This window comes from Vitis vinifera, chromosome 14 (assembly GCF_030704535.1).
Source record: "Vitis vinifera cultivar Pinot Noir 40024 chromosome 14, ASM3070453v1".
Classification (NCBI taxonomy): domain Eukaryota; kingdom Viridiplantae; phylum Streptophyta; class Magnoliopsida; order Vitales; family Vitaceae; genus Vitis; species Vitis vinifera.
The window spans coordinates 4,831,719-4,843,212 of NC_081818.1; the positions used below are offsets into that span (position 1 = coordinate 4,831,719).

Below are 11,494 nucleotides of genomic sequence, written 5' to 3' on the forward strand. Positions count from 1 at the left end.
TGGTGAGTGATTACTCATATCATTGAAGAGGCAACACGAATATGCTAAAAGAAGGATAAAATGGTTTAGTGAGCGTAGCAAGTAGGAAAAAAAAAATCCATACCTTGGTGATAAGTTCATGAGTGAATTCGAAAACCTTGTCCTGGCTTGAAATTTTTATTGTGGCAAGATTGTCATTTTTATTTTCAAATTCTCTTAAATATTTTTCAAGAGATCATGACTTTTTATTTTTTTAGAGTCAACATATTTTTCTTTTTCTTTTTTTTTCTCAACTGTAGCGAGGTGCAATTTCTCTTTAAGAGAAGTTCAAAACTCATATATCCTATTAATACCAAAGATCATGCTAAAAATTTCTTCTTTTATGGTTTTAAAAACTCATGAAGTGGCAAGTTCATCATTGTTGATCCTTGGTTGGTATTGCACAATGGAACTTTTACTTCCCTTATCATCCTTAATTCCTTTAACATGTTTTTCTCTAGTTAAGAGATGATAGAGAAAATCGATGCCATGTGTTAGCCCAAGGGTTTTCTTAAGTATATTTTGATGATAATAAAATAAAGTTAAATGGACTAACATGTTTAAATCAAGTCAAGTTTAGGTTTTATTACCAAAATCAAAAGAAAGCTTAAGTAAACTTAAAATAGATTCAAATGTTATGAGAGATGAATCCTTGAAGATTTAAGATGTTTAGGAATCAATCTAAGATGGATCTCAAGGAAGCACTTTAAGATATAACTTTTTTTTTCTTGCACTTTCTAATGTCATTCATTCATACCTTGTTAGCTTAAAAGTTACCTTAAGTTCTTAAAAATTAGATAAATATGCATTTTACTTCAAAACTTTAGGCTTAATTCTTTCAAAAAATTCTCTATTGAGGTTTTAAAATGAAATGTTCAAGTTATTGGAAGAATAAAACTGAAATCAAAAGCATTTTGGGTTGATTTTTGCCCAACTGGTAAAGGATAACTTGAACTGATCAAACCAATTAAGTTTTCCCAATTGAGGACTAGTTAAGATTACACAAAAATTCTCTCTTCTAGTTGTTGATGTCTAGCCGATCAAGGTCTGGTCGAGCCTTAAAAACACCAATGATCACTTGTAGAGCATTAGATGCCCTAATGGCTACCCAATCGATCGAACCAGAGCTTAACCTATTGAGGGCTTTTTGCTAAGTTTTGGGTGTTTGAGAGGTTTTTCTAAAATTGGAAAGATCCCATGCATTTATTGATAAGAAAATACCCGCATTAATTCATTTTTCATCTACTTTCTCTTATTAAGAACTCTCTATTTAAGTGCATTAAATCCTTCACTTGCAATCTTTTTGTGCACCCATTTAATATTATCCTAATTACTTCTTTGTATTGAGTTGTACTAGGATTGAGCATATTAAAATCTCATTTCTTTGTCCAAAATTGAGTGTTTTGAGACTTCAAGTTAGTGAAGAACTTGAAAGAAGTGTAATGTCCGTTGGGGCCGCCAATCCAAGTGTATAAGATTGAAGCCTTGATTAGTAGAACCCTTAGAAAGGAGAATATTATTTGTATCAATGATCTAGCCAATCATGAATAATTGCATCTCTCTTCCATCTATTCTTTATTTACTTGCTTTAATAGTTGCTTGTTTATTACTTTATTTACTCAATTTTGAAAAGATTTTAATTGCTCAATTCGCCCTCTTTCTTGGGTGTTTTTGTTAATTAATTAGTCTTGTTTCATACTATGAATAAGGAGATTATTTGGTTTTTTCATGGTAGAAAAGGTTGAGATCAAGCTAAAATACTAATAGAAGACTTAAATATTAAGATTGGTTGTTTTTTATTTTTGAAGAGAAAGACATGGTTTGTGAAGGTAGGTTGAACATTTTATGACATTAGATCATCATCATTTGGCTTGATAGTAATCAAGCCTTTTATAAAAAAAATCTAAGTTTGAGCATACTACCTTGATTATGATACCATGAAAATTTTGATAATTTAGTAATAGAAGCATTAAGTTATATTACTTATTTTCAAAAGTTTATGCAAAAATGTATAATGAGTTATATAAAGAAAATAATAACAAATATCCTAAAATTAAGGAAAATAAATATTATTTTTTAAATTATGGAAATATTGATTTGGAGTGAATTTTTGGCATTATGCGCTTCATTCTTTGTTCTTGAATATTTCCATTTTCTCATTCTATCAATTTGTCTTCTTCTTAATTATTTACGTTATGTCATTTTGTGTATATCATTATTTCCCTTAATAAAATGTACTTATATAATTAGGAAAAATATAAAAATAAATTTTTAATGAAAGAGAGTCATTTTTTGGTGTAATTAGATCTTTGAAATTTAAAAGTTCTAAGATTGTAATCTACTTGAAAAATAATGGGAGTCTTTTGTTGTGTTCACTTGTGGATGTACCTTTAGGTCGAACATAATCATTATATACATACTAGTCATGTGAGCATTTAATAAAGTGCAGAGTTGTCAGAGGCCCAAAGGCAAAAACAATTTTAACAACACATAATTCTTGTAAAAAGGGAAAATAAAAAACCAAGTTTTATATTAGGAACTCCATCTAATCCTATAAATATTACTCACAAATAAACTTTTAGTTACATGTGCTATTTTACTCTTTTTTTTTTTTGTCAAATTTTCTTTTAGATACCTTACCCATTGATTTAAGCTTTTTCCCCAATAATGTTCAATAGTATAAATAACTCTACTAATAAATTTGTTTATCCCTTAACTAAAAGAATTAAAAATGGGTGCATTAAATTCAGTGCATTTGTAGTTGTGTTTGAGAGTGATATATGATCAGGCATTGGTAAACACTGTTGGTCTAAAATAGATGACTAATTAATACCTTGATGCAACATTACCATGGAGTATGGACCCACAAATATGCATATACACCTAAATGGATATAAGGTTGAAGGCATGCAATGGCAACATCAAATTAATATTATATGTGAAGCTATAGCTGTCTTTGTGGTAGTAGCTGCTAAACCTGATTTTTTAAACTAAGGCATCTAACTTGATGTGCACATTGGGAATTAACCAATCTAACATTCTTGATTAGAAATATTAATAGAGGTGACTGCCAAACATTCAAAACAAACCTAACATTTACAGTGAGGAAGGTAAGGAGACTGGAGTGGGTGGTGGACTAAACCTGGTAGTAGAGGTTTTTCCAAATTTGTTAATTAAAGCCATGGCCATAAAAAATATTGTTTGAATCACATGGTATCCTAATAATTTATACTTTAGAGTGAATAGTATCACAGGTTATCCCAATAATTTAAACTTTAGAGTGAATAGTAGTTTTACTTGATGTTCGAGTTTTATTGTTCTATTGACATTGTTAGGGTCTGTTTGGTACTTGTTTTTTAAGACAACTCTATAAAATAATTTTTGAAAATGATTCGTTAATGTTTTATAAAACAAAAGTTTATTTGGAAACCTAAAATGTTTTTAACCCGTTTTTAATACTTTTTAAATATGTTTTAAAAAATGATTTTTATGCCTAATGTTTTATGTTTAATCATTGAACATGTTTGTGTAATTATTTTTTAAAACAGCTCTTAGAAAACAAGTTAAAACAACAATTAAAAGATGTTATTTTAAAACTTTTTTTTTTGTTCTCAAGAACAGAAAATAGAAAACAATTTTTAGTTACTAAATATATTTTTCTAATTTTTTATTCTAAAGAACAAAAAATTGCTCTTAAAAATAGTTGTCAAACATGTCCTTAACATCTCAAGTGTAGCGAAAACTTTAATGCTAACATATATATTAGTTCAAGAATATAAGGATAAAATAATCTATACACAAACATATATAAGATATTAACATGGTTTAATCAATCATGTTTATATTCATGGATGAAAGAGAATTATTTCACAATGTTATAAAAAATACTATAGATGACAACAAAATGGATATCAATGTTGAGCTCTAAAATATTTCATGTTTGTTTCCTTACTTTATCATATATCTTTCATTATTTTTTATATTTCTAACTACTCGGTATACATTTTACATCTTTACATCCATTTCATAACTTTTTCCCCTCCCATAGAATATTTATAGAGATATATTCCTCATTATTTTTATTATGCCATAAGAAAATTTTATTTTATAACATATCAATATAAGAAATATTTTATAAAATATTCTTCAAAAAAATAAAAATAAATAAACATGTATCAATTAAAAAATTGAGACAAATTTTGAAATATGTAGAGTGAGGGTCTAAAATTAAGTTTAAAAAAAAATGTAAACTACCCATTATCTAAAAAGATGATTAATTTGGATGATGGTAGTTTAACATGCCAACAATTTAACCCTCAAACTATTGTCTCATTTGCCTCTTGGTCATCAATTGTCTACCATTGTGGATAACTTACAAGGAGATGCTAGCTTGATATATAAGAAACTAATTTAATGGATTTTTTTTTAAATATATATATATATATCATTTTTTTTAAAAACAATATTAAAAAATAGTTATTTAAAGAATAAAAATAAAAATATGACTCTTTTCATCGGTTTTACTTTTACATAAATTTATTTTTTCAAAAGACGAATTCACTTTTTATAATAAACTTGTTCTTGACATTTTATTTTTTACATTGAATTTAGTTTTTTAAAAGACGAATTTATTTTTATTTTAAAAATTTTTACATCGATCTTATTTTTTTAAAAGACGAGTTCACTTCTATAGTTTTAAAATTATTTGTGATGGTATAGCTTTGAAAAAAATTTCACTACTTGTGCAAAAGGAGAGCCAAATTTTACTTACTCGAAACCCTGAAAAATGTGTTGGGTTCAAATCGTAAGCCAATGACGAGGTCCTTTACTGGCTCCTTAAGGGTATGGATTTTATGGCATCATGCTCCTGAAGTCTCAATAGAGAGCCAAATTGGTTTTTTATGAACAAAGAAAGGTCCCTCCAAAGTAATCAAGCTCAAATAAACAAAGCATTGTCCAAAAACGTAGGTAGACTACATCTACATGAACCTTCTCTCACCATTCCTCTCAATCTAGGATCATATCTTCATGCCTAGAGCATGGATCACAAAACTTCAGATTACGCTGATTACAAGTCCTTCCATAATTAAAAAGGAAGATTTATTCATAGGACAGAATATATAGCTAACCAAATGGTAAGGAACTGAAATGAGGCAGGTATAAACATAGATCCAGCTGCAACAACTGACTGCCCAAGCAAATATCCTCTTATGCGTGTTTCGACATAAGCTCCCTAAACAATTCTTCAGGGGCTGAAATTGAGATTGAAACAACAGAATCAGCTAGGAAAAAAAAATGAAAAAAGAAAAAGGAAAAAAGAATTAAGTCTGTTGAGTTGGTCTTACCAGGCAAACCAGTGAAGTTCTTGTATTGTTCAAAGCCTTGGCGGATCAACATCTCTGTCCCATAAACTATAATTTTTCCACTCTCTTTTGCTTCCCTCAAGAGTCTAGTGTCTTTTGGTGTGTATATGGCATCAAATACTAGGGAGTAATGCTTCAAAGCATGCTGCAAAAATCAAACAAGTACACAGAAGGAAGCCTAATTATTACTTAGAAAAGTGAAAATCAATGGAGTGAATTTTATGGATGGTTACAGCATTTGGCAATGGGGCAAACCTTGGGAATGGGAGTGTCATTAATTTTCGGTTTCATTCCCACAGATGTAGTGTTTGCAAGAATCATCCCTTCTTCTGGGTGGAAGTTCTCTATTTCTGCAAGGGTCAAAGCTTGGCCCCCAACTTTGTCAGCTAGATCCTTAGCTCTTTCTGCAGTTACAAAAAGGCTCAAGTTATCACCCAACAATATTGAACCCCAAAAGACCATACAAATCAAAATTTCAATTCTATTACACAAAAGGAAATACAAGAGGCTTCTTCAATTTTCATTATTAGCATGCTGCAATGCTAGCACTCTTACCAAATGTTCGGTTGGCAACTACCACTCTTGCTCCCTTTTCTTTAGCACCATAAGCGAGTGACTTGCCAGCACCACCAGCTCCCAAGACAACGAACAATTTCCCGGCTAAGGGTGAGCCAACTGCAGGGCTTGAACCATTTGATTCTGTGAAAGCAAAAGGAAAAAAATGAGTGATGTTGTACTAGCCTAGATGGTACCAGGAGGGCAACCAAAAAGACCTTAGTCTTGAGTTCGAATCCTAGGGAGGCCACTCTGGGTCGCTTTGGCACCAGAGCCAAAAATCTCGGGCGCCGCATTGGCTCAGCCTAGGCACCGAGATACAAATGTACAACAAAATGTCGGCCTTTTTTGCAACATTTGGGTGTTGCCACCATTTGTATGGGTGCCAAAGCGACCCGATTTTTGGCTCTGGTGCCTAGGCTGACTCAATGCGGCACCTAGAGTGATGTCCCCAGTAGCTCAGATGGTACCAGGAGGGCAACCAAAAAGACCTTAATCTTAAGTTCGAATCCTGGGGAGGCCACTCTGGGTCGCTTTGGCACCAGAGCCAAAAATCTCGAGCGCTGCATTGGCTCAGCCTAGGCACCGAGATACAAATGTACAACAAGTGAGAAGGCCTGAATACTTCTACTAAACAGAATCTTCATAGCTTGAAAAAAATAGAACAGACCTCTTAGTCCATCCTCTATGGCTTCTATGGCACCAATGTAGTCGGTGTTAAAAGCAGTTAACTTTCCATCTGGTTTCCTAACAATATTGTTAATAGCTCCAATTTTCTGTAAGAATTAGGCAAAGAAATGAATTAGTCATGCATCACCATGGAGACGATGTTTAAAAGAAAAAGGGATGTAAATATCATCATATACCCGTGCAATGGGGTCAATAGTATCCATGCATTTGATTGCAACCTCCTTGTGAGGGATTGTACAACTGCAATTCAAATTAATTTCATTATTTTTGTGATCATTTCTCTGCTATTCTGATGGCTAGAAACAAGAAAATGTATGACTACGTACCTGCATCCAGAGATAAAATCAGGGGCTGAATAGGTGTTGAAGAACTTCTCAACATCATCCACCAGCAAATGCACATAAACAGCATTAAGACCGACTTTCTTAAATGCTGCATTGAACAAAAGAGGACTCTTGCTGTGTCCAACAGGCTTCCCAATGATGCCATATACTTTGGTATCGGGTTTAATAAGCCTGAAGTTGTACAAATCCAACAAGTCTTTGGCTGTTGGTTGCCCAGGAGCTGATATTGCACCAGCTTCAAGTGCACCATAAGTGAGATATCCACCAAATTTGGGGCTAAGTAACCGTGAAATCAAACCCCTCTCCCCCATGACAATTGCTATTGTTGGAACCTATGATGTTTGAAGAAATTCCACAAACAAATGAGTCATAAAAAACTAGACAGATCTTTGTAAGGCACTATATATGATGGACATTACTCACTTGAGAATGCACAGTTACTTGAAGAACCCGAGCCACATCTGTGATGTCTAATGCAGTTGTTGCAATCTTCACTATATCAGCTCCACTGGCTTGGATTCTGGCCACCAGATTCCCAATAGCCTCAGTAGATGGGGTGTTGTGGAAATTGTGAGAAGAAACAATGACTTTGAAGTTTTGGGGCTTCTTCCCATAAATTGAATTATTGAATTCATGAGCAACCTGCAAAATCAGGGAAAGTGTAACCCAGGTTTGTAGGCTTGCATAAAATAGGTTAAGCAAATATGAATACAGAAATTGAACAGCTAGTGAAGCTTTCCATGTATGATTTGACAAACTTCATAGCAAGAAATTGTGTTAGAACTGATAGTCTCACTGGCAATTAAATGATTTTTTGGAAATTGAAGTGTTTAAAGGTTATGATGAGAGAGTAACCTCAAGCTCAACATCAATGTAACTTGCACCCAGTTCCATTGCGAGTCGAAGTGCATCTTGTCGCTTGTTTTCATCACCTTCATACTGACCACCCTCCCATATAGGTCTAAAAAAGTACATGGAAGTAGCAGGGTTCCATTAGAAAGGATGCCAAACATGATGAAGAAAAACTTTTCTTTGTGTTACTTAGAAGCTAAAACATCTCAAGTGCTGAACTGAGGCCCAACCTTTAAAATACTTTGTTAAATGTTTGGTGCAATTTGAAATGATATCTTTAAACAACCATAATCTTATATATATATATATATATATAGCCATGAAAGCCCATTGAAAACCCATTGGACGGTTTTAGTCAAAAAGCCCACATACTTCACTGCAACAAATCAATTGGGTTTAGAAGATTACTGGAGAGGATAGTGGAATGCTCGATCTTAACGGTAGTGTGACATTGTTGGAGAAGCAGTTGGTAAAAACTTAAGATTTGACTGAGTGATCAGTTGTAATTAGAATTAAAACTACTTTGACATTCACCTATAAGTCACTAGAGTTGGCAAAGGAGATTGTTTGATAAGAATTTGAAGATCTTGTGCAGGACTGAAGTTCCTCAAACAATCCAGCCTGATTTCCACAATATCTGCACCAATTTCCTTTGCTTTTCTCATCTCGGTCAGCATCTGCTCCACTGTGGTACCCATCAATGGGGTGCATAGCAAAGTGGGGTTGCTCCTAACTCCACTAACACTTGTCTGAAGATCTGAAACAGTAAACTAAACACCCACACCAAAAAAAACACCACAAACATCAGCAAAAAAAGAGAACTACCACATTGGAGTACCTAAACTACTACTCATGTTCATGGAAGGTGAAGGAGCTTGAGCAGAAACCAAAAACTGGACTACTTACTGGGAGGCTCCCCATATCGAAAAATATTCAGTGGACAGTGGCTTAGTTAGAAGCTGCTGAAAGCCTGAAAGAAGGAAATGATAGCAGTGTATATGAGTATTAGAAGTAGGGCTTGTATGGACGTGTGGAGCTAGACTTTAATCCCTATAAGATGTCCATGAGGATTGGAAGCTGCTGAAGAGCACACTGGCACAGCCCAATTTTGGTGACAGAAGGGTAGATTGAAAGTTCGATGGTATTGACTTGGGCTGCGTCACCTCAGTTTGGTGAAGTGTGGTTTCGTAGGAGAAGTCTAGGTAGAGGGCGGCCAGGTCTCATTCATGTTGCCCATGCACATCCATTATAATAAACCCAACTCCAGGAATTGCAGGAGACCACCACCATTATTTTATACATTTCTATAAATCTACCACCTTGTTTGGATAGTTTTCTTAGCATTGAGACTCCTATTAAACCTGAAAAAAAAAAAATTAACTTCTTAGAAGTAGATCCAAACAGGATATATCATATTTTTTATTTTTTTTGCAAGTAATTTCAATTGTGAAAATGAAAAATTAGTTTGCTGGAGGAAGTACAGATGATCCATTCCCCCAATGATTTGATCATGGCCAAGGTATTTTCCCAGGACAAAAAGAAAATCGACGATGAATTGCCCTACTACAGGTCAAGTACGTTTTCATGGTTGACTTTTTGAATTCTAGACCCATCTGTCAGTCTTATTACCGGCGGCTGGGACCAAGAACATCGGGTAAAGCCCTGGACCGTGGCCCTGACCGCACCTGATCCCTTTTCATCATGACTAATAGAATCCTAGTTACTGAATCCCGTGATCCTGACGTGTGACGGGACACGGCCTTTTGACCTTATTTTGGCTTGTTAGGACTACTTTTGAAGATTGCAACGTTCAATTTTTTGAACATCCTTCTCCGAAAAATTTATTAGATAGACTAATAATTTTTAGCATTAAATCAAAGTCCCAAAAAGAAAAAAAAATGTCTTCTATTTTATGCAAAAGAACATATACATAATTGTTCTTTTAATGACGGCTTAGTTGGGGTAGCGTTCAACGTAATTGAATTTTATATTTAAAAAACTATTTAAATAAAAATTGGCATTTTTATCATATTTTCTTTAAATACAAGTGTCTACCCTAAAATAAATAAATAAATTATATTTCGAAGTATATGTGATCTCTTACATCAAATAGGAGAAATTTTTTTAATTATATAAACGTGTTTTAAAAATGTGAAAACCTTTTTAGGCCTAGAACGGATAATACCTATATGATTGGGTGTAAATTGTTACAAATAATATCAAAACCGATCCTTGATCCCGATGCGGGGATTTATTTGGCCCCGTAGGAAGTGTTTGTTTATTTGGTCTCGCAATCTTATATGATACAACGAGGATGTTGTATCTGCATTGTGAAATGTTTATGAAATTCTATATCGAATAAGAAACGGTGTTTGTCTGTTTGGTCTGCATAATCTCATAGAACACAATGAGAACATTGTATCCACATTAAGAAATATTTGTGATATCTCATATCGAATAAAGAAAAAAATTATTACAACTATATATGTATAGGTTCTTCTTAACCTTATAAATACATTTTAAAGTCATAAGGATCCCTTTACATTAGAACGGACAATATCTATTCGGTTGGTCCTATATACTATCAAAAGTTCTTTATAAATATTTTTTAATATAATATAATTGTGACATTTGAGAAATTTTTTAACAAATATTATAATATTAAATTTGGCACCCTTGAAAGTTGCATAGGTCCATGGGTTGAATGGAGTGCACATGGACGGTATGGTAGATAGGCATGCGAAGAAGAGCAGGACCATGCACCGAAGAACTTTGTTGATCTTCTCCACCTAAATTTCAAAAAATCATACAAGTCTTGGGACTACTAAATTCCATGACCAAACTAGGTTTTATTATATTTATTATTATTGTTGGGTGGTGTGGGGATATGTCAAAATACCTTTTGATTGTTAAACTAATGGTCAATAGTAGTTTTGGCAGCCACATACTTTTCTATGAACTTGGTTTCCCTGAATTAAAAACAACACTTTTACTCACCTATTGGTACCTCTCCTATATTCAGAAGACATCAATCTTCCATGCAGCAACTTGGATAGAAGTTGAATTGAGCACGAGTCTTGCATTTTTGAAAGAATTATTTGAATAAAAATGATCTAATAATTCTTAAATTTGTAAATTTAATATTTCTCGTGTTTTTGCTTTAAAAGTAACTTATTTTTTATATAAATATCATTCATCGTTTGGATTATTTTTATGTAGATTTTAAAAGAAAATATTATTTTTATAAGGAAAGAATGAAGACTTTTTTTTTTTTATCAAAAAGAGGCCAAAAAAGATAAAGTTAAGGTCTATTTAGTTGTTGTTTTGAAGAACTGTTTTTTGTTTTTGAAAACAAAAAACACTAAAAACATGCTTGAAGAATGAGGTGTGTTTTTATTTTTTATATTTTTCAGGTCCTCAAAAACCACCTTTTTGAAAACAATAAAAAAATATTTTTACTATTTTTTTACTGTTCAAAGCACAAATTATTCTCCATGTTTTTTCACTGTTAGGAAAGCTCTTTGTTTAAGAAAATTATAACCAGTGTACAATTTTTAAAATGGAATAATTTTTTTTATTTAAATTAATTGTGCATATAAAAATTATTTATAAATGAATTTTTTTGTTTTACTTATTTAAATTTTTTTTTATTAATTCAACCAAATATTAACA

At 32.6% G+C, this 11,494-nt stretch overlaps 1 protein-coding gene across 1 annotated transcript; it reads right to left on the bottom strand.

Moving 5' to 3' along the window:
* Positions 1 to 4,932: 4,932 nt before the first annotated feature.
* LOC100248678 (bifunctional 3-dehydroquinate dehydratase/shikimate dehydrogenase, chloroplastic) lies at positions 4,933 to 8,858 on the bottom strand. The gene is made up of 11 exons (XM_002270152.4): positions 8,729 to 8,858; positions 8,357 to 8,592; positions 7,826 to 7,931; positions 7,394 to 7,612; positions 6,953 to 7,302; positions 6,803 to 6,866; positions 6,607 to 6,712; positions 5,937 to 6,080; positions 5,637 to 5,785; positions 5,364 to 5,526; positions 4,933 to 5,270 (listed from the first exon to the last, which is right to left on the bottom strand). The coding sequence occupies exons 1-11, from the start codon at positions 8,741 to 8,743 to the stop codon at positions 5,227 to 5,229; spliced, it is 1,596 nt and encodes a 531-aa protein (XP_002270188.1). The 5' UTR covers positions 8,744 to 8,858; the 3' UTR covers positions 4,933 to 5,226.
* Between the last annotated feature and the right edge of the window lie 2,636 nt (positions 8,859 to 11,494).

Excerpts from the sequence above, each read along its gene's own strand:
- LOC100248678 (XM_002270152.4), bottom strand. Across the intron at positions 7,613-7,825 it reads ACATTGATGTTGAGCTTGAG|GTTGCTCATGAATTCAATAA; the intron begins GTTACTCTCTCA and ends CTGATTTTGCAG. Across the intron at positions 5,271-5,363 it reads GAACTTCACTGGTTTGCCTG|CCCCTGAAGAATTGTTTAGG; the intron begins GTAAGACCAACT and ends TCTCAATTTCAG.